The sequence below is a fragment of the Patiria miniata genome, unplaced genomic scaffold, assembly GCF_015706575.1.
Source record: "Patiria miniata isolate m_02_andy unplaced genomic scaffold, ASM1570657v1 HiC_scaffold_1, whole genome shotgun sequence".
Classification (NCBI taxonomy): domain Eukaryota; kingdom Metazoa; phylum Echinodermata; class Asteroidea; order Valvatida; family Asterinidae; genus Patiria; species Patiria miniata.
In genome coordinates this window covers 5751780-5779593 of record NW_024037047.1, presented here as the reverse complement: position 1 = coordinate 5779593, position 27814 = coordinate 5751780, and the positions used below count along the sequence as shown (strand labels likewise).

The window sequence follows — 27814 nt, the reverse complement described above, 5'->3', positions numbered from 1 at the left end:
GACGACCGTTACCGGCATTTTCCAAAACGCGGCGTGGTCTCAATTCGGCTCCGCCTGCTAACAGTGCTGTTTGGGTGTCCAACTTTGAAGATTCCAGGTTAAAATTAGTCAATGTTTTTTTACAGAAGTATTAAACTGTATATCATAACAGTATGATATATGAAGCAAGTGATTTATTTTTAAAAAAATTATCGGAACATTAAAAGCTTTATGTGATAAAGCGAATTCGGAAACGAAGTCGAGCTTTGAAAAAGGGCCGTCAATGTCGTCATGTTTATTTTTAGCCACGGAGGCTGCCTGACCTACAATTTAGACGTGTAGACGTCGGGGGAAATTGTCAGGTCGGGGAACCAGACTAGATCTTCTGGGGCTAACAGTATAGTACAACTAGGGATTGTGTCGCTGCGCGTGCGGTGTGCGGTAGCGGGAACAAGCTCGTATGGGAACAAGCTGATAGCCTTGGTCAAGGCTAGTACAATGCACATCAAAAGTCCGGCCACAAGACAAGTCCATTCACATCTCCAATAACAGGGGATAAACACTAAAAAAGGAACATGTCTTTTTGTCACATATTTTGTTCAAACAGTTTGTGAGTTGACTTGGAATTGGAAGGCTTGTGATTGACTTGTGCTGGACCTCTACAGTATCACTGCTTTTTAAATACCATTTCATATGGAATTTTTGGTGGGTAACTTGGAAAGAATGTACATAGTACATGTAGTATCCAGACACCAGTTAAGTCTATGGAGAATCGAGTGCATTTTGAAAGTATTTTCAAACAAAATTTTAAATGTTTCCAAGTCCCAGATTCATGTCTTTTCAACATTTTTGTAATGACTTCATGGAGATAATTTATGAAGAAAAGAGTGGCGTCAGGATGCAACATTCTTTCTGGTAACTTCACCAATCACAGCCTGATTCCTGAGCAAATGCATAAAATAGGTAGCACTGAAAATTATGCCATGCTGTCATCAACAAAAACACATTCAAGGTTAAGAGTCTGTAGTTACAGCCAATTATGGCCAAGTTCGGGCAAAGACCATTAGTCGACTAGTGGTTGATTTGTGACGTACCTTACGCCTGCGCACTAATAGCAAAGTGCGAACGTCTCTAGTCGAACACTGGTCAAAATGTCATAGCAAAACGTCTGGATCCTGGCTCCCTGCTGTACGTTATGAACGCGCGCGGCTATGGTTACCAGCGAAGCAACCAACCCCAGTAGGTTGGTTCCAAATATCGACTAGCGTAGTCAACCATCGTCGACTAGACAGAGTTCGGGCAAACGTTAGTTAACCATTGGTCAACTATAGTCCTTGCGCGAACTTGGCCTTAGTTGTGAGTAAATATCATTCATACAGACTTGTAATACTAAGGATATACAGGCATACTTCATGTTGTGAAATCTGGATATCTCATACAAGTAATTAGTACACATAAATACCATCCTGTATCATAATTTAGGCTTAAATACACGCCATTCCGGTTTGCATCATCATCATCATGGTTATATCGCACATCCATTCAAGTTGCCAATTTCTTAAGTTATATAAATAGTTTTTTTAGTCTTGAGAAAATAGACTTAAATACAAATATAGATTTTATCATGTGTACAATATTTACAAAGTATGTATATATGTTTGATTAAAAACAAGCATGGCTCTCTGGTTGTACTCTGATTAGACTAACAAGAACTTTGGATCTGATAAGAACCAAAACAAACGCCTGATGAAGAACAATAGATTTCTGCTCAGTCCTTACAGACTTAAATTCTACAATGATTCTTAATTGAAAACAATTTTTTTGTTCTTACAAAGAATAATGTTTCTACGGGGAACCTTCATTCTCATAAAAGAACCATAGTACTCACGAGGAACTACAGTTCTTTGAAAGAGTTTTAATTCATAAAATTTCTTAACTGGGACCTTCGTTATCAATGACAATATCTTGATTTTTATTAAAGACCATTTAATTCATTTAAGAACTGCAAGTCTTATAAGAAAAGTCACATATTAACCCAAACAGTCCTGAATCCTCCAATGTTCATATGTTTTTTTCACACACCCTTGGGAATTTGGGTTAAATAACCAAAAACAAAATAAACTAAAAAATATTGAGCCAAATACTTATGGTCAAATTTTTTCAAAGTTAAAAAAAAAGGATTATCAAGAAGACTGAATCTAATTCCTGTTAAATTTCACTTGTTTCATTCTTGCATTTAAAAATCACTCATTTATTATCTGATTTGTTCCAAAAGCACAAAAATAGACTTAAGTCTCTTACATCTGTATGTAATTCCTGTTACAAATTCTAAACTAAAAAAAACTAAATAAAGACGCCCCAAAACACGTAACATCTTTTAAAAATGTGGACAAAAATAATACATCAAACTTTCACTGAAATCAAAACCCAACAAAAATATGAAAACGAAAACAAAAACCTTCAACTATGAATAAAAAAAAATCTACAAATAGTTTTGCATATACACACCTTCCTTCTTTACACCCATCCAACTTGTAGTCATACCCTCTATCCTTATCTCCCTCCCAAATTGTAGCCATTGCTTCCTTTCACCCATTCCACTTATGTTCTCTTTCCTTATCCCCTCCCACTTGTACCCACTCCCTCCTTTTACCTATCCCAGTTGTAGACATACCTGTATGTCCTCCATCCTTCTCCTCCCAGATGAAACCCCACCTACCATCCTTATCCCCCTCCCAGTTGTAGACACACCCTCCTTCCTCCTGCTCATCCCACTTAGCTCCGCCTTCCATCCTTATCCCCCTTACCACTTGTAGCCACTCCCTCCGTTTGCTGTGCCACTTGTTGATATATTCTCCATCATAAAACCCCTCCTAGTTGTAAACACCCACATCATCCTCATACCCATCCCACTTGTAGCTTTGCCCTCCATCGTTATACCCCTCCCGGTTGAAGACACTCCCTCCATATCCTCACTATTGAAGCCATGCCCTCCATCCTTATATTCCTCCCACTTATAGGCTCCCCCCACCCAGCCCCCAGCTTATACAGGATGAGCTTTGCCCTCTACGCTACACGTCTCACAGATCGTCACTGTGTGCACTGTGCCGTCCAGATGCAGACATGGATATCTCGCATCGTTATTATCCTCGTCGTCAATCTGCTTAACGACGTCTCTCCCTGTCGCAATGACGGACTGGGCCTCATCAGCAGGCAGCTCCATAAACTCCCAGGATGCACCAGTCCAGTGCCTGAGCAGGGTTGCCATCTGGATGTGCCGGAACTCATAGGTGAAGGTCAGAGTGTAGAGGTTAAAGGTCACGACAAGGAGCCATTCAAACAGAGCGCTGATCCGACGAAACTTTATTTGCTGTTGCAAAAGAAAATGAAAAGACATTAACGAGCATGTCATGCTTCCTGTATGAAGACAACCACTTTTTACTATTTCTTTCTCCTCACTGTTTTCTGACAAAACTTTTGTCACTTAAAAAAGAACGATAACAAGTTTCTCTGTTTTTTAGTCAAAGTTTAAAAGACCATCAACGCGTAATCTTGGAAGACTGAACATTATCTTTTAAATATGTCCAACATCATGTTCTCTTTGTAGTGTTTTGCAGAACTCTCACATTATTAGAGCTTTCACTTTTTTAGCAGGGTTCAGTTGCTCATCAAATAAAGAAAAATCTGATTTCTGCGATACGTTAAATTTGATTTTACAGGTGGAATTTTTGCGATGTCACATCACATTTTGAAAGGCAGCATGTGGTGTAATACAAGTGCATTCAATTTACATGTAGTGGGTGTGCATATTTAATGGTGTGGTTAATGCTAAAAATATGTCATCAAAAATTAGGTCAATACCAAAACTGTCAATGGCTTGGACTTCTAAGCACAGATCATTGTGCAGAAGATCAAATGTCACAAAGTGAACAACCAGCTCAATTTTTTTATTATTATTATTTTTTTAAAGTATGGTTTTGCCTTTGAGAAAGATCATGCAAGGGTCAAAATGTCAGCCCCCTATCTTTTTTTAAAATAAGTATTTCATTTCAACCCAGTCAGTAAGCAGTTTGCAGCAGTTGTGTTCATATTCGCTTTTTTTTGGGGGGGGGGGGAGGGAGCGATTTTTGGTTCTTTTCTTTTCTTTACTACAGGCGAAGTTATACCCCCTCTCCGGCCCCTTTTATACGTACTTCAAGCAAGCCACAGGCCCTATTTCCCCCTTTAGCTCTCTTGCCTGGATTTCCTCCAGACACAACATAAACCCTGCAGAGTTTTTCTCTCATTTTATTTCTGACAGCGAAAGCACCTCGAGCTGAAAGCGATGAGCAACGACACGTTAGCTCGGGTCGGACATTTCAGATACTGAGGGGGGATTACATGATTCAGCGGGGAGCAATTACAAGCTGAAGGTTGAGGGGAAAAAAGGGGGAGCGCTGTTGCTTTCAGACGAGGATGCAGTCATTACTTAATTGAAAACATGTAGGGTTTGTCATCCATGGGCCTTATTCACGAGTCGGCCATATTGAATTGAAAGTTAGGTAAAATCTTAATTTTTTGAACTTGCGAAGAGAAATGAAAGCAATTCAATTTAAAATCAATTCCAGTCTGCCTCAATAAATAATTTTTCATTTGTAATTAAACATTCCCTAATGTTTAAAGTAATATTAAAAAAATGACAGTAATACAAGGCTGCATTGTGCCTGCATTAATAGTCTGGCGCCATCCAATTCAACAGTTAACAATTAATGAAATACATGCAGGGAACTCGACAAAAATGGCCAACTCTTGAATAAGGCCCGGGAAGGCTCTGAAAATCTAACCCAGTTTGAGAAAATTGGAAAAAGTTTTTTGAGCAAAGAGCTGGTTAGACAAGAACTGTTTCGCCCTCACTATGGTCAGTGAAATGTCACACAAAGTAGCGGCTGATTGTGGTACTTGTACTTCTACCGATACATCAGATTTGAACAGGCCAGCCAACCCTGGCAGTCTTGGGAAATTGGTAAGATATGTGAACTAGTACATGTAAGCAGGAGGTTGTGGGTTCGAGTCCCACCCTAGTAAGCTTGTGAAGTGTTTCTTGCAGGTCCTGGGACAACACTCTTGTATATCATTGGTGAATGGCAAACACTGAAATGCATGAAATGTCGTCAGTAAAAAGACTGCTTGCAATTGACCGACCACACAAGAGGGGGGGGGGGGGATGGTCTGGCATGTTCTGATGAAGCGAAGTGTATTCATAATCAACCTCAACCTAGTAGACTTTCATAAAAAAAAACATCAAGTTCTGAATTGAGCCAATGCTTCATCAGCAACATTTGCTTTGTTGGAGGTCTTTATCATCTTTGACTCACATCCGGAATCGGTGAGACCGGACACGCCATATCCAAGCATGTGTCAAATACAATTACAACATTGAAAAAATGTACTTTGGAATCCTAAATCATGTGCTCATGAATCCACGGCAGGCTCAAATCAAGTCTGGACTTGAGCCCATTTTTATGTTTCAGTGATGAAATATTTGGTAAGCTGTAAGCTTAACAAGAAGATTTTCCAAACAGCTTCATGAGTTTACTTCTTAAGCAGCTTTTCACTGTCATGACTAAGAGATTCATTCAATTTGTGGCAAAAGTAAGAAAACATTATTCTTTTTATCTCAGGATGAATCGTGGTTTACTCTTGTTTAACCGTGGTCTTTAAAGGGAAAATACAACATTGGCAAACATCAAAAAATAAAACTACCAAATCATTTTGAAATACCTTGCTGGACTGTTGGTGAATAACAGTGTAAAGCATCCTGTAAAATCATGGCACGTATACTGTCATTTTCAAGAAAAGTGGTATTTTTGTATCAATTTCCAATGCTGGTCGGCCGACCAGCGTTGGAAAAAACTGGCTTTTTTTCAAATACTGGCCCCAATTGACCATCGCACTTGTTTGCAATCGATTACACACCTACGAACGGGTACAAGCCAGCTAGACTGGTTCCCTGACCTTACAATTCCCCAATGTATGTAAACTGCTCTGTTTCTTCTAATATGGAGTCAGGGAACCAGACTACAGGAAAATGATTGTTTTTCTTGGTTTTTATAGCATTTTCGAACACAAAACCTCAAAAAAGTCAGTGTAACTATATTTGCTAATTATTTCCAACCCCCCAATTCCATCCATTTCTGAAAATTACAGCAAAAGCAAATAATGTATATTCCCTTTAAGAACACTTATGACAAATGCTTGGCCACAAGTTGACTTATTACTGCGAACAGATAATTCAATTATGACATAAGATAACCTATAGATAGATGCGAAACACCTCCTGAAATGGATGGATGTATATAAAGGGGGGGTGTAGCAATGTTGTAATGAAGTTCATCACAAGCCCATTTATAAGTAAATCACAATCCAACTCACAAGCCAACTCACAAGCCAACTCACAAGCCAACCCCTAAAATAAGCCAACTCACAAGCTAACTGATCACAAGCCAACTCACAAGCCAACCCTAAGCCAACTGATCACAAGCCAACTCACAAGCCAACCTCACAAGCCAACTCACAAGCCAACTCACAAGTAACACGGGATGAACAATAACAGAGGAATGCCTTAGTCAGTTTGTCACAGTCCATTTGAATATCTTGTGACTTGACTTATTGGGACTGACTGAGTCTCGTGATTGCTTGTGAGGACTTGTAATGTACATATATAGGATTTGTAATAGACACGTGACAGAGTTGTGATAGAGTTGTGATGGACTTGTGATGGACTTATGATGGTACTTGTGATGGATTTGTGATGGATTTGTGAGGGACTTGTGATTAACTTGTGATGGACTTGTGATGCGCTTGTGATGGACTTGTGATGGACTTGTGATGATCTTGTAATAGACTTGTGATAGACTATTAATGTGATGCCCTTGTGAGGGACTTGTGACGGACATGTGAAGACTTGTGAGGACTTGTGATGGACTTGCGATGGACTTTTAATGGACTTGTGATGGACTAGTGATGGACTTGTGATGGATTTGTGATGGACTTGTGATGATCTTGTAATAGACTTGTGATAGACTATTAATGTGATGCCCTTGTGAGGGACTTGTGACGGACATGTGAAGACTTGTGAGGACTTGTGATGGACTTGCGATGGACTTTTAATGGACTTGTAATTAATGGACTTGCGAGGACTTGTTATATGGACCTATTCTGGGCTTGTGATGAACTCTATTGCAACGTTGGAAGAGAGCACCACAATCTATGGCTGTTCGACTTTAAAATTAACTGGCGTGACTTACCGGATTGCAGGAGTCGGCGTGCCATCGCAGCACTGTACCAAACAGGATGACTGGCAAGAACACAAGCATGTCAAGGAAATTGCTACACACAGGCTGTCGAGAATGCTGTATAAATTACCCAGGGGCCAATTTTACAGAGGCTGCTAAAAGCACAGAAATGTGCTACGGTGCTACGCACAGAAAATGTTTTTCTGCTGATGAGCAAAAAAACAGGTTACCATAAATGTCATGCGATGTTCACTGCATGTGACTGGTATTCAGGTATTTTTTTTTTGCTCATAGCGAATAAATTTGTCAAGAAGTGTACATGTACAGTGAGGGGCCAGTTTAGTGCCATTCTTTGGTCACTGTGTGACACAAAATTGGGCTTGTCTGATTTTTGAAGCTTTACCCTTTGTTAACTACATCTGACATATTTCACTGATTCATCATGTTAGCAATTTTTAATCCCTACCTCAGAGTATAGTTTCTACTTTAACAAACTGTGTCAAAATATTTGGAGGGGTCATCAAAGTCACATGTGTGACAGCAGAGGTAAAAATATTATCGGGCCCATATCTGAAATTCACATTTTTCACACAAACACTCATACTAATTTTAAAGTAAGTCTAGTCTTTTGTGATTTACAGAATGCATAAACAATGTACACCCTCTGCTTAAGTTACTAAATGTTTTCCAAAAGTTAATTTATTAGTTAATTTCTGATTGAACCAGCTAAACGATCCCGCAAGCTTGGTGGTCGAGTGGTAAGACGTCTGCACTAGAAAGCATGAGGTCGTGGGTTCGAGTCCCACCCGAGTAATTTTTCTCAACTTTTACTCGGGAAATGACACACTGAGTGTACAGTGTTTATACGTCTGTGAAAGGCAAAACCTAATATTGATTTACATCATCGACGCAAAGTCCATCTTATGAAGAAAAAAACATATTAGCCAAAAATGTCATGTGATGTCTGTTGCTTGTGACTGCTTCTCTTATGATTTGTTGCTTTTAGCACATTAATTTGTCAAGGTGTAAACACATGTACATTGGACAGGGTAAAACTGGAGGAGGGGGAAAGTATGGAGAAAGTAGGGGAAGGGTGGAAGGGATCACTGTCAGGCAGTCCTGCTTTCAGGGTAAGGTCCACCTGCTACACCAGTTTCTCTTTAATGAGAAACAAGTGTTTTCCCCTTGGATTGTCTGTTGTGGCCCCCACACAACATGCTGTGGCTGATGGATATGAAAACCAGGAATTAACTCGCCATGCGCTTGTGATCTGCGCTGTCGGTGCACAAAATGGATAATACTCTCGCAGGGGAAAATCCAGCAGCTGAAGTCATGTTTTTCCCTTATACTGTGAAACTATGCTTATAAGTCCTGTTTCCCCCCATGTAAAAAATATATCAAGGGCAGCGATCTCTTCATCCTGTTTTTAGTTTCTTTTTTTTTCATTTCAGACAAAAACGGTTGTTCTAATCTTGATCCGGTTTATACTGATAGCTACGGTGTTGATTTCTATAGTGGTTATTTGCGCCACAGGGTCTCTGAACAAAATTTGTAAAAAAGATTTGTTCATTTTGGAAGGCATAATTCCAGGTCAAAGTTTATCAAAAGCTTGTGTTGATGTATCTTATATTTCATGTTTCAAAAACCCATAAAATGCACAAACAAAGAGTTTATGTTATCTGTGACCAGCTCCACAAAAAAGGGTATTACATGTAAGTCGCGCTGTGCATAATTGTGTAATGGCCCCCTCAACATTGAGAGGGGGAACATTTTGTCAAAAGTGAATTTCATTTTTTGTCATGAATGACATCTTTAATACCTAATGTTTGAGGGTTCATTCACAGAAATGTTGATTTTGATGAACCAAGTGGAAAACAACCATATTGTGTGCATCGTTCTGTTGTTCTACAACAAGGCCAGCTGCCGGTACCGGTATTTCCAAGCCTGTTTTCTCAGTCGTGTAATTTGAACTCCAAGGAAGTAATTAGTATGCAAATACGTCATATCTCCAGAGCAAGAGGGCTATGGAGCTCTATTATACAAAAGGAAAGCTTATATTGTGAGCTTTCCAACCATGTATATAACTCAATTGCACTTTTTTGCAACATAATGCCTTTTTTTGTGGAGCCGGTCACATTTAGCAACTCTTTTTCTTTCGAGGCAAGCAGTTGTTATGAAGAGACTTGACAAGCACATGGCTCACTGGCCTTGCCAATAAACCAGACAGACTGACAGGCAACACTGCAGACACCTAGACAAGCACGGTGATAGACTGCGTGCAGGGGGTAGAACATGAGGCAAAGAGTTGAGACATGCTAAAAAACAGGAAGACCTAGAACTGAGTGTGGAAAGACGTTATCACAGCGCTGCTGGCGTGCGTAAAAACTGGCAGCTGATTATGTCTCATCGAGGAGTTAAAATGTTATCAATAGGTCCTGGAGTCAGGTAAAGCACTTTAAAGCTATAGTCCATCATTTGTAATTAGTGCATTTTGTTCGTTTGAAGCAACAAAAGTGTTCAAAATCTAATGAAGGATACTGAACAACTTACTTGATGAAGTTTCAGCTCAGCTTCAGCTTCATATTCCGAGAAAAACAGCATTCTAGGATCTCAATTTAAAATCAAAAGTTGCTAAATCATGTTTCGAATTGTTTTGAATTGCAGCTTTACGCGATGTTGCGCACTGATCCAACGAATTATAGCAACCGCGCGCGCCTGTGCGTCGTTCCAATGCTTGTGCGCGCTGCGCCGAATAACAAAACGAACAACTAATTTAAATTTTCCTACGGTGCTTCTTAAGAAGCACCGTTGAAAATGCCTTCTTTCGTTGATTTCTTCAAAATGAGAGCTTGCCAGAAAGGATAATTTCACAGGGAGTTTAGTCCCCTTACTATCTTTCAACCAGTATGTTTTTCAACAATAATTACGCCGGCTACTTTTTTGGATAGCTGCAAATGATGGACTCGGGCTTTAAAGTAATGTGCACGAACAAGAGAGGATGCTTTTGTTCCACTTTCGAGAGCCCCGTGGACGGGACACACTGCAGTTCCCGCACGTATAGCGCAAAGTACGCACGACTAATTCTATTCTGACTGTGCACACAGCCATCGCGTCTTCGCGTGAGTGTCAGGCGTCGTCGGCAATGCATTTGAATTTCTCTTCAAGTGATCTCCCCCAATTAACTCTCCTTTTCTTGCTGTTGAGGGGTACTTGTGCACAGAGCCCATACATGTATACTCATTGGATGGTGCGCTGACAAAACAGGCTGAAATAATTTAGACGCCATCTTGAGAGGCCTAAGGCATACATCTATGTACATAAATTGTGTAGATATATGTGCACAATTAAGTGCATCAAATCTTGATACAGTGGGTGTGTCAATATGACCGGTACGCAGGGAATGTACCGGTACATAGTCATGGTAAAGAGAACTAATGACGAAAAATGTTGTGCTTGGCAAACTGAATGATATTAATAAAACTTTATCAGGCAAATCTTACTGGTCTTTAACACCCATTTCAGATGGCATTCCAGAGTTGAACCCAACCAAATTATTCCCAAGATTTAAATTAAAAAAGCAACTGTTGCAGTCCTTCAAAAGGACTGTAGAATCTAGTCAATGGAAAATGACTACATTACGTTCACCTGTCTGAAACAAACATCTACTTTAGCAGATCCTTTTACTCTTTGATTTGGTGTAACTCTGCAGTGTCAGTCTCTGAAAACAGCTAAGTGTAAATTTATTATTATAAGATGGAATTTTGCGTCGGGTGATTTAAATCAAATTAGGTTTTGCCCTCAAACGTCGGTGAAGGGCAAAACCTAATTTGATTAGTATCACCAGACGCAAAATTCGTAAAATCTTATAATAGTTTATGCGGTACCCGCTGCTATGTACATCAGATTCGAACCAGCCAACCGATCCCGTTAGCTCGGTGGTCGAGTGGTAAGACATCTGCACAAGAAGGCAGGAGGTCGTGGGTTGGAGTCCCACCCAAGTGATTTTTTCCAACTTTCACTCAGGAGGTAACACACTGAGTACACGGTGTTTAAACGTCGGTGAAGGGCAAAACCTTATTTGATGTAAATTTATTGTTTTCAAAGGATACCGAATGAGGTGTGTATGATGCCCAGACAAGACAGCACCAGCCTGATGACACAGACCCAAGTGGGGCTGGGGGTGGGTCTGGTCCGGTAGGAGAGCCAGGAGTGGAGTAGACAGTATGCGACGCCAAACGTGAAGCAGAAGAAGGCACCAAGCAGATGAATCAAGAGATTCTTGTCCTCCTGGGAAAGAAGAAAAAAATAGAAAAGAGAACAATATGGAATTAACTGGTTTTGTATGATGGAAATTCCTTCACAATTATTACCCCTGTTCATCATGGCATGAGACCACTTTTCTGCAGTGCTCATAGTAATGATTTAACATATTGGGTAAATTCCATGTAACCAAATGCGCATCACAGTTATTATCCCTGTTCATCAGGAAAGAGACCTTTTTTTTCTGCAGCAGCTCAAGATCAGCGCAATTTGGTGTCTATCTTCACAGGTATCCATTTATATTCCTGGGTGGAGAGAGGCAATAGTAGTAAAGTGCCTTGCCCAAGAGCACAAGCACACGTTCCCCGTCACGGTTCGAACCCATGTACCACGGCACACAAGTCAACCACCATAACCATTGGACCACAGTGCCCTCATCAGTGCTACTGGTATCTGGTCTCTGTAAGCTTGTATGTACACTCCATGGTGGAGAGAGGCAATAGTTGTAAAGTGTCTTGCCCAAGAACAAAAGCATCAAGATCCCAGTAAGGAAACAAGGGGGGGGGGGGGACACGAACAATGACAAAGTAATGTCTGTGTCACAGTTCATATATATTTGAAAAGCTGAGTTTTTGTGACTTGACTCAAGACTGAATGTCTTGAGACTGACTTTGTGATTGACTAGTGATTGGCTTGTGATTGACTTGTGATTGACTTGTGATTGACTTGTGATTTGCAAGTGATTGGCTTGTGATTGACTTGTGACCGACTTGTGATTGGTTTGTGATTGACTTGTTTTTTGCTAGTCATTGACGAGTGATTGATTTGTTATTGATTTGTGATTAACTTGTGATCGAGTTCAACTCTTGACATTCGTGTTCACATTTTAACAACATTCGTGGTATAGTTTACTAGGGAAAAACACACATTAGTATGTTTCTTCAAGCACACTGATAAAACCTTGCGAGAGCCCTAAAGAATCAGACTTGATAATCCATGCACCCACGTGAACAGTCATAATGAGAACAGGATGCTGACTAGCATTGCTCGCTGAATGTAAGAGGTTTGAGATCAAAGTAGGGGAAGGAAACAGAATAAAAAAAAATCGAAAGCTCGACATCGACACACCATGAGACGCTAGAATGGCTGACAGACAGACAGACAGGGGGAAAATCGACCTAGACACGGGCAAAGACGCAGTGGGGGACTGGGAAACAGATAGAGTGAGACTCAAGCATTATAGGCTTGTGTGAAAAAGGTGATTATTTATATACATGTATTACCATATATTTACTGATGAAGTGTTAAAAATTGAGCCAAACTTTCAGCTTAACCCATTAGCACTTGCACTAGATTCACAGGAGAATCGATAAATAAGGATAATGGGCAGTTATTGGGCTGCAGTTACCGTAGTAATAGGCACGGCTGTTTGGGCGATACAAAAGGGTTAAAGGTAGAGCAGATCATTTGTCATTTGTGCATTATGTTTGTTTGAAGCAACAAAAGTGCTCAAAATCTAAAGAAGGGAGCTAACCAACTAACCTGATGAAGCTTTCGCTCTGTGTGTGCTGTACAATGTATAAGTCAAGAAAACAATATTCTAGGATCTCAATTTCAATTAAAAAGTTGCTGAGTCATATTATGAATTGCGCCCGAAATCAGCATCCGGAACACTTCTCATTCAGCCGATTGCAGCTACACGATATCATGCACTGAACTGACGAATAATAGCAACCGTGCGCACATGTGCGTCGTGTCAACGCTTGCGCGCACCCATTCACGGATTCGCCGAATTACAAGCCAACTACTAACAGAAATGTAAAAATAAAATGATTACTTGACGCATCTGTGGTAATGACCTTCTTTTATTGTTTTCTTCAAAATGACAGCATGCCAGAAGGAATAATTTCCCAGGGAGCTCAGTGTCATTACTATGTTTAAGTAAGAATTTCAACAATAATTTGGATTTTGTCAGTTACTTTTTGGATAGCTGCAAATGATCTACTCCACCTTTAATAGAAAATTATCCACTAAGCAACAATGAGCTGAGAACCAGTGACAAGCAATGTGTACCTGGCCTAGCAATTTGGCTGGTAACCTGTTTGTCCTAAGCAAATGTTTCCTGCACTTAGCAAGTTTCTATGCTTAGTACTAGTTCTAGTAAGTATGAAATTGGCCCCTGGTGTTAGTGGGAGGGCTTTATAGGAGATTAGACAAAAATTACAGGCTGATAATTCTGGACCATGTAAATTAGAGGTTCCACTACATTCACCCATGGAGATCATATACCCACAGTACTTTTTCACCCACAATGAGATCATATACTGAGCCCCACATATTGCTGGGGTCTACCTGATGTTCCCCAATACATGTACATGTGACCACGTTCCCTAATATCGATGTTCCCCGAAATCCTTAGGATTAGGGTTAGAGTTAGCGTTTAGGGTTAGGGGATAAGGATTTCGAGGAACATCAATATTGGGGAACATACCCGGTATAGGTATGCATCCATATTGCTGATACAGTCCAACTCGATGAGTCAGACTTGCATTTTTCCCCAAACCTGCCACGTGTACCAAGCGATGAAAGCCTTCCGCCCATCAGCCAGAGCAAATCATTCAGACCGATCAAAGGTATTGGAAACAGGCAAGACAGGTGTAAGGCCGATTGATGGACCCCAAACGGATAGAAGTTGATAGGGATGGTGGGGGGGGGGGGGGGGAATAGGGGTATAAGATGGGACAGAGGAAAGCAAACAACAGTTTAAGAGACACGCAATTGGTTTAAAGAAATGAATAAGTGGAATTATGGCCTTCACATTTAGACTGTTTTTCAGAGTTGTACCAGTAAGTATATGTCATTTCAAATCAAGAAACTTGCAAGTCATCACAAATACGTCAATCACAAGTCAACACAGAACAATCACGATTCAATCACAGAACAATCACAAGTCAACAACAAGTAATCATGAATCAATCACAAGTCCATCACAATTAGTCAATATCACAAGTCAACCGTAAGTCAATCACAAGTCAATCACAAGTCCATCACAAGTCCATCACGAGTCCATCACAAGTTAATCACAAGTCAACCGCAAGTCAATCACAAGTCAATGGCAAGTCCATCACAAGGTAAACGCAAGTTAATCACAAGGTATACGCAAGTCAATCACAAGGTATACACAAGTTAATCACAAGGTATACGCAAGTCCATCACAAGGTAAACGCAAGTTAATCACAAGGTATACACAAGTCAATCACAAGGTATACACAAGTTAATCACAAGGTATACGCAAGTCCATCACAAGGTAAACGCAAGTTAATCACAAGGTATACGCAAGTTAATCACAAGGTATACACAAGTTAATCACAAGGTATACGCAAGTCCATCACAAGGTAAACGCAAGTTAATCACAAGGTATACGCAAGTCAATCACAAGGAATACACAAGTTAATCACAAGTCAATCAAAAGTCACCCAAGCACAAGTAAAGTGATCTGCTTTGTTCGTCCTCTATGACCTGACCTACAATTGACTAATGTATACACTTGTCATTGAGTTATGATCAACTTGAGATTGACTTGTGATTGTGTTTTAATGTGCTGGTAATTGATTTGACTTGTCATTGAGTAGTGATTGAGTTGTGAATGACTCGAACTTGGGACTGACTTTCGATTGCCTCTTAATTTACTTGTGATTGATTTGACTTGTCACTGAGCTGTGATTGACTTGTGACTTACTTGTGATTGACTCTTCGGTATGTGATTGGCTTTAAATGGATTTGGGATGGACTTGCAATTTAGTTATGATTGATTTGTGATTAATATGTAGTTGACATCAGATCTGACTCATCAACTTCAGATTTTACTCCATTTCGTGAGTCAATGTGTAACATGTGCAACAGGCACTGGATCAAGCGAACAACCCACAAATGTTCTCCTATAGGATATGCACACATGCACAAAAATCTGCCAAATTTCCCACAAATTTTCCGAACAACCCACAAATTTTCCCCTAGGCTATGCACACGTGCACAAAAATCTGCCAAAGTTCTTGCCATTTGTGTATGCTTTGGCGCATGATACAGCATGGCAGATCAGGATATTCAGTCAGTTCGTCAGCATTATGACTAAGAATGATGTACAGTTGCCACAGCAACCGTTACGTCAGCGTTCATGAGCATTTATTTCTTATTTCTACTGAAATGAGTATCAGATGGCTCCATATTGTATTATTTAGGGAAGTACTTTGTTACGTTTGTTTTCTGGGTGGTATGTCATGTTGGTTGATCTAATGATTGAATGGGAAATGTGGGGTTTATGACTTGTGCCTCGCTCGAGGAAAAATCAACTGACTATGACGAGCCAACATGGGACTGGTTAAATCATCATGATTTTATGTGCGTCAGAGATCAGGATTCAAGTTCGCGAAGCTGCCAAGAGCAGATCTACATAGATCTACATGACAATTCTGCTTCGCACAGACAATATTTGCTTAGTGAAATTGGTCATGGTGGTTGTGGTAGAGTATACAAATAATGAATGTTCATGAGTGCAATTAATGGTAAGAATAATTTCATGAGGTGAGAGATGGAAATGTTCCTTTTGATGAGGCTTCGCCTCGTGGAATGGAACATTCCATCTGTCACCTCATGAAATTATTCTTACCATTGCACGAAACTGAAACATTATATTATGCAAAGAAGAATGCATGAGGTGACAGGTGGAATGTTCCATTTCATGAGGCGAAGCCAAGTGGAATGGAAAATTCCATCTGTCACCGAATTTATGAAATTATTCTTTCCACTGCACGAATGTGAAACATTCATTATTTGTTTTTTATAACATACCTGTACAACATGACTAAATCCTTGTCATCTGATTGGTCAGAGCCACCAACCTTGTGACCGTGAATTGGAACTTCTATTTATGCGGTGCAGCTGGGCCATGGGTTGGGACGAATTCAATGACATGTGGTCAACAACCCACCAATCGGGGGATTTTTTTCAGCAAATGTGAAGCTTATATGTATTTTGCTTGTGATTCACTGACTTTTGCTGATCAGGTAAACCTTAGCTTAGCAAGTTTGCTCAACTAATAGCAGCTTAATGAAATTGAGCAAATACCCAATGTCTTCCTGCCTTCCTAGGCTGAAATGATTCAGAAAAAAAAAAGTTCTGTCAAAATGTTAGTCTCACAATGTATGTGCACATAGTACAGGCACGTGCAGGAATAACCTACATGTATTGACCCTTAACCTCGAAAACCACACAACCACAATTTCGTCAACCACAGACCACACATCCACTGACAAATTGTACCATTGCTCACGCATTGATGGTTATATGAAAACTGTACGTGAACTTCAAACTGGTAAAAAAAAAAAAAGAATTCACCTGTGCATTTTTCTTGGATCTAAAGCACAACAGGAACAGACAAGCTATTCAGTTTTGGCCAATATGACTGAGTTAGTCATAACACAAACTGAAAGGGCTCCCTTGTTTGTTAAATCTCAGATGTATCTTTGCGATTACCACTTGCGATTGACTCCTCATGGCTTGTGATGCATGTACCTAATTGCGATTTAATTCTGACGGCTTCTGATACTAGCTTGCGATTGACTTGTGATGGCTTGTTATAGCCTATTGTGACTTGTGATTGCCATGTTACAACTTGTGATTAACTTGTGATCCGATTTATGATGACTTCCGATTTACTTCTGATGGCTTCTGATACAAGCTTGCAATTGAGTTGTGTTAGGTTGTTATAGCCTGTGATGACTTGTGATTGCCTTGGTACAACTTGTGAATAACTTGTGATCTGATTTGTCATGACTTCCGATTTACTTCTGATGGCTTCTGATAGCTTGCGATTGACTTGTGATGGTGTGACTTGAAATTGCCTTGTAACAACTTGTGATTATAGCTTGTGATTATATTTATGATGACTTCCGATTTACTTCTGATGGCTTCTGATAGCTTGCGATTGACTTGTGATGGCTTGTTATAGCCTGTGATGACTTGTGATTGCCTAGTAACAACTTGTGATTAACTTGTGATCCCATTTATGATGACTTCTGATTTACTTCTGATAGCTTGCGATTGACTTGTGATGGCTTGTTACAGCCTGTGATGACTTGTGATTGTCTTGTAACAACTTGTGATTATAACTTGTGATCCGATTTATGATGACTTCCGATTTACTTCTGATGGCTTCTGATACTAGCTTGCGATTGACTTGTGATGGCTTGTTATAGCCTGTGATCGACTTGTAATTGCCTTTGTACAACTTGCGATTTACTTGTGATCTGATTTGTCATGACTTCTGATTTACTTCTGATAGCTTGCGATTGACTTGTGATGGCTTGTTACAGCCTGTGATGACTTGTGATTGTCTTGTAACAACTTGTGATTATAACTTGTGATCCGATTTATGATGACTTCCGATTTACTTCTGATGGCTTCTGATACTAGCTTGCGATTGACTTGTGATGGCTTGTTATAGCCTGTGATCGACTTGTAATTGCCTTTGTACAACTTGCGATTTACTTGTGATCTGATTTGTCATGACTTCTGATTTACTTCTGATAGCTTGCGATTGACTTGTGATTGACTTGTGAGTGCCCTGTGACGAGTCCTTCACACAAGTCATATACTTACAGGAAAGTTGGCAAGGACCACCAGACCAGCTCCGGCCACCGCACTGACTATCAGACCCGCTCTATTGACCCGACGAAATCGCCAGAGTCTGTTCTCTTGGAACCTGTCTTCGAACTGCCGAACATGGTGGTAACGTACATACGCCGTCAGTAGAACTGAAGAACAGAAAAGTAAATACATGTAATTACCGGTATATTATGTAAAATGCCCATATACTGAAATGACCCCAAAACCTTTGTCCAACAGAAATAGAGCATATGGGTTACTCACGAAAATGTAACGTGAGTAACCGATTTTGTGGGTCTTGTTTATCATACATAACACATTTTTCTGGATGTCATCTTTGGTGCTTAGTTAGGTCTAGGTCTACTCTATCTACCATGGGGATAACAGTTATTAAATCTTTTCAGTAAGGTTATTACAGCCCAAGGAAACTCAAAAGTACATCAAAAATGTAACGTGAGTAACCGTGGAATTGCCCATATAATGCATGTATTCAAAGAACTTGACATTCTGGCCTAGCCTATACATATTATGCACATTGTACATGTACATAGAACCTATCATGCAATGAATTATGAACTTTAATATAAAAAATGGACCAGCCCAGAAGCTACCGGCACTTACATACTGTACATGAAGTAAATTAGCAGTTGTAATTTATTCACGTGAGTTTTAACAGTAGACATGCCAAAACACTTATTAGTTACCCCATCAACACAATAGAACAGTCCTTTAACTCTTGACCAATAGTACAGAGCAGTGGCTATAATGTATTCATTTATGCAAGAAATACACAAGAAGCAGACACACAGCTATGGAAAATATCTCCAATCATCAATGCAGTGCATTAGAACAGTCATACATCTCTTGACCAATAACAATAGGGTAATTGAACTTAATTAATTTGGAAAGAGATATATAATTACAAAATGTAAGTATTGCAAAAGCCACACAGACTCAACACTGACTCCCTTATAAATGCAGCACAATGGAAAAGACCTGCAATCCTAAACCAATAGGAACTGAGCAAAAGTAATGTATTCTTTTATTCAAGAGATATCCAATGCAGCAGACACACACAGAAAAAAAGAGATGAATAGGCCTATCAACGGCAACCATCAATGCAATGAAACAGTCCTGCAACTCTAGACCAATAGCAATGTAGCAAAAGTAATTTATTCATTTATGCACAAGATACTTACACAATGCAGCAGACACATCCAGAAAGAGACTGAATAAACTGCTCTCCGGATAGTGAACGCCAGTATCACTGCAAATAAAAAGAAAACAAAAACTTGTAAAATGCTTCAAGTACATGTAAACGGTAACTTTACCCAAATTCAAGCTTTAAGCACAGGGCAGCTGTATTTCATGGAAATTTTCATGGACCTCTTTAGAAAATTAAAGGTCAATGATTCTATCTAACCAAACTTATGGCGCAGAAACACGATCCGAAATAGGCCCATTGAATTGGGAATTTTGGCAAGTTTCTGAGCAATTCCTCTCAAATCCTTCCGCAATGATGTTACAGCATAGCTTACAAACTGATCAGTTTATTACACAAAGATTTGAGGGAAATTGTTCAGAATCCTGCAACAAAACACTAGACATGCTCGAGAAAATGTGCCTATTTTGGAAAAACCTTCCCGACACTTATATTTACAGTTTGAGCAGTCTCCGCGTGTGCAAGAAGTGTGCAAGACTGTCCCAGAAACACATCCAGGCAGCTTTAAACAGGTTAATGCACTCTAGAGAATTTAATCAAATCCCGAAAACAGCTAAACCCTCTTTCCGCTTCAACGAGGCAAGTTTTGGCAAATACTTGGGAAAGAACTTACAGGGAAAAAAAATTAGACAAACACTGCCAAGACTTGCTGGTGATTTATCCTTCAAAGTCTGGTGATCGGAGATAAAGTTTCCAGTCCCAGCAACCATGCTGGGTAGATTTCCAAGGGGATTGCAATTGGTGACTCAGACGTTTTGAAACACCTACGGAATCTCCGGCGAGCATGTCTCAAACTTTATGGCAGTGATCTTTGGTGAAGTCTGAAAAATCTTTTCCAAGGTCGAAATGACTAAGTGGTTTATCACACAAACCACAGGTTTATTTCATCAGCATTTTCACGAAGGGACCATGCAGCTTCTCAAAAGTAAAAAATACATTTTCATCCAATTTGTTAATTGATACATCACAACAAAGTTGGTAGCATTCAATTTTCAGTGTGTTCCCTGGCCCCACAGCACATACAGGCTGATGGCTCTGACATGGCCTGTAGTGCCCTTGTAAAAAAAACTTTGATGATTAGCGATACCGACAAACACAGGGTTTGGTACCTGCAGTCAGTTGGTATGTAAAGTGTGGGTATGGTGGTTCAGACTTTGTAAGTTATAAAATCAGTTTTACAAGGTCCCAAAGGGCCAGCCTATAGTAGTTTGTAGTTTGTACCTTACTGACTGACTGAGTGACTGACTGATGGTTACATGTGAGCTGGGCAGTGAACTGTATGATGCCAATGAATGGTGCCAATTGGGCACACCTTAATTTATAAACTAAAAAAATGTCGTAAAACGTGTGCACTCTAGCTCAGCTGAGACCAGTTTCATTTACTAGGCTTGCCTTGCCCTGTTTTAATGAGAAAATATTTGGACCTACGAAGCTGCTCAGACAAAGTTCTATGATCTTCACAGCAGTTCATGTACCGGTATACAGTAGAAAATCTAACTCTCATATAAGAAACATTAGGCCAACAATCACAGATTCTTTGAAGAACTTGTCAACCCCAAATACATGGAGACCGCATTTGCTTTAGTGCTGACGACACAGCCACAATCTTGCTGCGTATCCTTGCCTTGTGGATTCCCAGCTGAGGGTTGGTTCCTGTTCTGTACCCCTCTTACACCCCCCCCCCCTCCACTCTTTCAAGTAGACAGTCTAGGGTGACTCATCCTCATCATAACCCCTCAGGAACCCCCTAAAACCCGCTTTGTATCAGCATGGTTTGCCGACACGCTCAGCTGTCGCAATCTGTAAGTTCACAGACACAGACCACCAGCTGGTACATGTACTATGCTTATGGCTTTTGTAAAACAACTAGAGACCTTCATGTTCTAATTTGTGTTTGGGTGGACGTTGGAGGACACTTCCTTATTCCAGTAGCTTGACTCAACAGGCTGTGAATTTAGAAGTCATGCTTGGGCAGCAGCACTTTTCTCACATTCAAACTATATGTCACTCAGGTTCGATTTCCACCGATGGTTTTCAGTGATATGTAATTCATGTTTGGGTGCACGTCAGAGTAGCCTTCCTTGTTCCAGGACCTTGACTCATCAGGCAGTGACCACGCAGGTATGTCTGGCTGATGGAGTGGTGCTTTCCTACCTAGCATCCACCTTTGTCACGATGATTTGAATCCCATTGAGGCTTTTCATGTTTGGGTGGATTTTGTACAGTACATGTGCCGGTAAGTTACCAGAGGATCCTTGCTTATTCCGGGAGCTTGACTCAACAGGCTTTGAAAAGGCAAGCCAGGCTGGTAGTTTGGTGCTAGCTTTCCACCTCTGTCAACCAGGTTCAAATCCCACTGAGGGTTTCAGTCCCCAGTCATGTTGCTATTCATGTTTGGGTGGATATTGATTTTAAACAGAGGATTCCTCCTGGGTCCAGGAGATTTTCTCAACAGAGTGTGAAAAAGGCGAGTGGTACTTTCCTTGCCTTGCACCTCCAAGACCAAGGTATATATCCCTCTGAGGATTTTCAGTGCCTAGTCGTGTTCTAATTCGGGTTTGGGTGGATAATGGAGGATCCTTCCTTGCTTTGGGATTTTGTCTCAGCAGGGTGTGAACATAGCGATGCTAGCCCGATGGTGCTCTCCTCACCTTCAACCTGTGTGACATGGCTTCGAACCCCTTCAAGAGTTTTCAGTCTATTGTCATTCATGTTTGGGTTGACATTGAAGGATCCAAAGCTTCCTTATCACAGGAACTTGACTCGACAGGCTGAGAACAGGGAAGTCATGTTGGCAGCAGTAATTTTAATGCCTTACATTAACCCAAATGACCAGGATTCGAATCACACTGATGATGTTTAGTCATTATCTGATTCGATGGGGTTTCTCCAGTTTTTAATGTGTGTCTTCCTCCCAACTCTTAAACTCTCTTCCTCCCACTCTTAAACTCAACAGGTTACTTCAGACTGCTTTTTGGGAAGTTTTGGTTTCATTACTACATGTAGGAGCAATTAAAGGGAAAATACAACATTTGCAAACATCAAAAAATAAAACTACCAAATCATTTTGAAATACCTTGCTGGACTGTTAGTGAATGACAGTGTAAAGCATCCTGTAAAATCATGGCACCTGGTATACTGTCATTTTCAAGAAAAGTGGTATTTTTGTATCAATTTCCAACGCTGATCGGCCGATCAGCGTTGGAAAAAAACTGGCTTTTTTTCAAATATTGGCCCCAATTGACCATCGCACTTGTTTGCAATCGATTACAAACCTATGAACGGGTACGAGCCAGCTAGACTGGTTCCCTGACCTTACAATTCCCCAATGTATGTAAACTGCTCTGTTTCTTCTTATATGGAGTCAGGGAACCAGACTACAGGAAAATGATTGTTTTTCTTGGTTTTTTTAGCATTTTCGAACCCAAAACCTCAAAAAAGTCAGTGTAACTATATTTGCTATATATTTCCAACCCCCCAATTCCATCCATTTCTGAAAATTACAGCAAAAGCAAATGATGTATATTCCCTTTAAACTCAACAGGTTACTTCAGACTGCTTTTTGGGAAGTTTTGGTTTCATTACTAGGAGCAATTAAGTAACAACTCAACATTTCCTTTGTGTATAAAGATCCTGTGACACGGGCTACAAATTCAAGAAACTGCTACAAATATACATGTACAGTTTTACGAATAGCAAGATCACAAATCACAAGCCAGTGTCCTGTGATGTCAATTACTTACTGTATGACTTGTTACCCAATGACTTTTTTAGCTGAGCTGGTACGTATTTGTGTCCTTGAGCAAGCCACTCTACTGTGATTTTTCCTGAATGGAATCCGTGTGCGAGACATTTTGCTTATCTCTGCTAGGATTGAGGGTTGTATTCAGAATTCTATAGCTACATTATATTGATTAGGGATTGATAGAGACTCACCTGATGTATGGAAGGACTAAGAATATGTGCTCATTCGCTGCAGCAAGAATGTACCTGGAGTAAAAAACAAAAAAGGAAAACTAATGAATGTTAATTCACAATGATTAACAAAGGTGCTGTGATGGATTTGTGATGAACTTGACTACTGGTACAGCACTGCTAAAACTCTGATTGTAGAAAAGCAAGCAATAGCCTGGACCAATTCCAAACAAAATAAATAATAATCAAGTTATTTCAGGATGTGACCCCCAAAACAACAATTTGTCACAGGATGAGGGTTGTCTAGGGTGTCTGGTAGTCTCCCTTTCTTCACCACTTCACCAGCACTTTTTTAAAAAGAGGGGACTATAGCTAGTTGGGCCTGCTAATTCAGCCCAGAGATCATGCTTTTTCATTTCTTGTTTGCCTCTTGCCTGAAGTGGCTTTTATCTATGATTGACCTTACATATTTTCATCTCTCAAACATTCTCTTTCTTCAGTTTATCTCTCAAACATTCAGTTCTTCTGAAAATTCTTCAGTGTTTTCTTAATGCTCACACATAGAAACCTGATGATCGATTTAAGACAACGTATTTCAAAATGGTGGTAAAATTGTAGTTAAGTGCACAACATTAGTATAAAACTGCTCAGAATATTGTGCTCAATAAAAATTTTCAGGACCCAATCCAAAAAAAAGAAGAAAATAAATAAAAAAACACTGTACAGATTTTCTCTTGCGAACATCTTTGTGCATAAAGGCCACTGCCTGCTTGCACCGGATGTTCTTCAGGCATTTGTCACTTCCTATTGCCCGGCACGGCCCCAACCGCTCGGCTACCTTCAAGAGGCCTGACGGATTAGGCTCCTAATCGCTTAAACCTGGATTCTCTTCCCCCTCAGCTGAGGAAGCGTTGGAATGATGAGTTAATGTCGGCAAGCACATGCCGCCCGATGACATAATATCATGGCCATGCGTCTCCCCCAACCAGGGGCTTTGTCTCCGGCTTCGGCTAATTCAGCCCTGGCTCCAACATTATGAAGAAAATAATACTTCTTAAGTTTTAGCCTTATGTGCTACCGGTAGGCACATTAATACGCTGAAAAGGTTTGAAGGATTTCATCGTCCTGAAGCAGCCTGAAGATACATTTCTAAGCTGAAGATCTAACTCTCCTGAATATGTGCCAGAGATAAAACCAACGTGTTGAATTCTCCGATGTGTGAAGCTTGGATTGCCCAATTATCCCTGCCCACCTTTGGTCTGTGTACATTTCTCAGTCTCGTAGTATTGAAAGTTTGGACCAATTTTTATTAAGCTAAGGCCAAGTTCAGGCAAAGATCATTAGTCGACTAGTGGTTGATTTGTGACAAACCTTACGCCTGCGCACTAAAAGCAACATGCGAACATCTCTAGTCAAACGCTGGTCAAAATGTCATTGCAAAACTTCTGGATCCTGGCTCCCTGCGGTACGTTATAAACCAGCCCCAGTAGGTTGGTTCCAAATAGTCGACTAGCGTAGTCAATTACTACCGTCGACTAGACAGAGTTCGGGCTAACTTTAGTTGAACTATGGTTGACCAATTGTCAACAATAGTTCTTGCGCGAACTTGCCCTAAAATGTGCCTTGGTCACCTGACCTAATGCCATGATCTAATTGGTTAATGCGCACTGTTTGACTGACAGGCGAGAAGGTGCTCTGCACAACCTCTATGATCCCCTGAAAGGATTCAAACCTTATAATATTGAAGAACTGAATCAAAATAGCCCTAACAGTCCTGAATCCTCCAATTTTAATTCAACTTTGCACACCCCCTCCAAACACCATCCTGTCTGCTTCACAGACAACTCTGTGCTGGCCTCCAAGGACCAGCCCAATTTCCCACTGCCTCACTGACTGACTGTCTACATTTGTACACATATTGCTGTGTTGGAGTCCATCTAAGTCCTTTCACAAGTCCATTTACAAGTCCTTTCACAAAGCCAGTCACAAGTAACTGGATGAACAATGACAAAGGAATATGCTTTTGTAACTGTTCATTTGAACATATATGTAGCTAATGACTTGACTTGAGAATGAAAGACTTGTGATGGACTTGTGATGGACTTGCAGAGATTGAGTACAACACTGCATGTAAGTGGATGAATAACTGAGCCACTTTATGTACATTTTGTACCACAGTACCTTTTCCCCCTAAATTCAGACTTTCACGTCCAGCTTGATATATGCAAACCTACTTTTTAAAATGTATTTATTGATTTATTTTGTAATAATGTTATCTGCAAGCAATTATCTACAAGTAGTCCTCACCTCAGCAAAATGGTAACATAATCGAATCTAAGACAGATGCTTCCCCCTTTACACAATGACAAGGGGGCTATGGAAGAGCTCAGTTTCTAGCTAATCAACCTAATCAAAGACTTCCTAACAGGAGGGGAACCAGAGGTGGAACCAGGTCCCTCTAGGGTGTCCCAAGGGGTGCGAATTGGGCCCTCCAGGAGGGTTGGAGGGGGAAGATAAATCTCAACCTGGACTCTGACCATGCTGACAACCCTGAAACCGAAACATAATTGTAATTTTGGAGGATGGTTTAAGGAAATATTAATTTGACATGGCAGTCAGGCTTTAGAAGGAAGGTAATTTTGAAAGCAAAGGGGGAGGATAAGCCAAATAAAGGAACTCTAGAAAAGGTAGAAACTGACATTAAAAGGGAAGGGTGGTTGCAACTTATGAACGAATTTATATACAATTAGATACATGCATCTTCACTGTTTTCATCAACAGATTCAAAGATACATTCGATTATTTAATTCGATTACTTTCTACGTAAGGAATTAGGTCCCAGTTGTGGTTTTCCTGGGTTTTTATAAAACAAACCACAATTCTGTGGGTTTCAACAACCAAACCACAGTTTTACTAACCAAGAACAAAACCACAAGTGCAAAAAATAACCCATCTTCAGATAGGGTGAATGGACAAGCTGTCTGGGAAATGCATATGGCAAAATAAACAGAGTAGCTTTCAGTTACCTTTTGTGTACATTTGGGGTCTTCTTTTATTGAAGAACTGTCAGGTTCATCCACCACTAAGAAAAAAGCTTCGAAGTATCCTGAAGATCTTTTTCAACGAGACAGGCAAAACCAGTAAAGCTGGTCCTACAGCACTCACAATTCTATTCTAAGTTGAATCGGAATGGCTATTTATCAAGTCTTTCCACACAACTTGTCTACTATTGGGCAAAATTAAGCCCATTCATTACAGGGTAATCCTATAAGATAGCACTGCCCGGCTCTTTTCACACCTTTTAAAAATAAAACATGCTAGCTCACAAGTGACAGTCGGCAGGCAGTGAAATACTGGAAAGGGGCACCAGGCTGCCAATCTGGAACCAGCAAAATCAAGGCCAAAGATTTGGTTTCCTTTAGATGTATCTACCATTAGGGTAATTCCATAAATTTGGGGTGCGGTCCAAAATTGTGACATATTTTGGTGTCCCTGTTACACCTCTCCTGTGTATAATTTTGCAAAACAAGTATCATTAAAATTGACTTCAAACTAATTTTCATTTGATTCGCAGGTACAATGTGCTTTCCACAATCATTCTTAAGGAGAGAGAAGGCACTTAAGAATGTGTCCCAAATTACAAAATCTTACACATGTCACTTGTCAGATGTACCGGGTAACAGGGACACAAAAAGTGAACCCAAAATGTATGAAATGAACCATTAACCTCCTAAAAATTCTTCAGTTAGGAGGAACTACTCCTTCTTACAACTAATTTCCACCTTATGTCAAGTGTGATGAGCATAACTGAGATCGGACAGATTTAATTAGATTCACATGTTGGAAAATATTTGCTTTTTTAGAGTTACCGCCCAATGGAACGGAACCCGTGAATGGAACAATTTCCTTCCCATAATTCCCTCCGTTGTCACGGCCCTGGTGCTATGGCCACCAAAATTGATGATTTCCTGAAAAACGTTACGAAATTAATACTCATTTGTACCAATTTTGGGAGTCAATGATGATGGGCAGTAATGTCCTGAGGTAAGGTACATTGTACTTTTGTGCATGGTTGATTTGAATTTCTGAAGGGTTTTGAATGTCTTTATAGGAAAATCATCTTGACAACACAGAAACATACATGAAGCCTCAATCATCCCCGTACGTTACCAGTCTGTGTATCAATTGAGATCTGTCTTATTTGTGTTTTCAAATGCACACACATCTGTAGGATCATTTGCTTATTGTTCCAAATTACACCACCACTCATTATCCAAAGAACAATGTTTTAAAGCCAACCTGTTGAAACTTCAGTTTAGTCGATGTTACATTTTTCAAGAAAACAGTGAAAAAGTATGCACTTGTGGCCCAGGCAATATAATAGATACCCCTTAACGCAAATGATGGGCTAAATCCGGTCCATTGTGTAGACAAGATGCAAGAAAAGACTTCCGTCCAATAGCCGTTTTAAATCAATTGACAACATTATTTTCTCCTGTGG

The 27814-nt window shown here is 40.1% G+C and overlaps 1 protein-coding gene across 1 annotated transcript in view; it reads right to left on the bottom strand.

Annotated features, from left to right (window-relative positions):
* Positions 1–2360: 2360 nt before the first annotated feature.
* Positions 2361–27814, bottom strand: part of LOC119745909 (DNA damage-regulated autophagy modulator protein 1-like) — a gene marked incomplete in the record, with an annotated part of 56742 nt that continues 31288 nt past the window's right edge. The window contains 6 exon segments of the mRNA XM_038222633.1: positions 2361–3349; positions 7266–7315; positions 11363–11540; positions 18171–18325; positions 19376–19443; positions 23335–23371. Coding sequence (XP_038078561.1) covers positions 3023–3349; positions 7266–7315; positions 11363–11540; positions 18171–18325; positions 19376–19443; positions 23335–23371 — 815 coding nt within the window.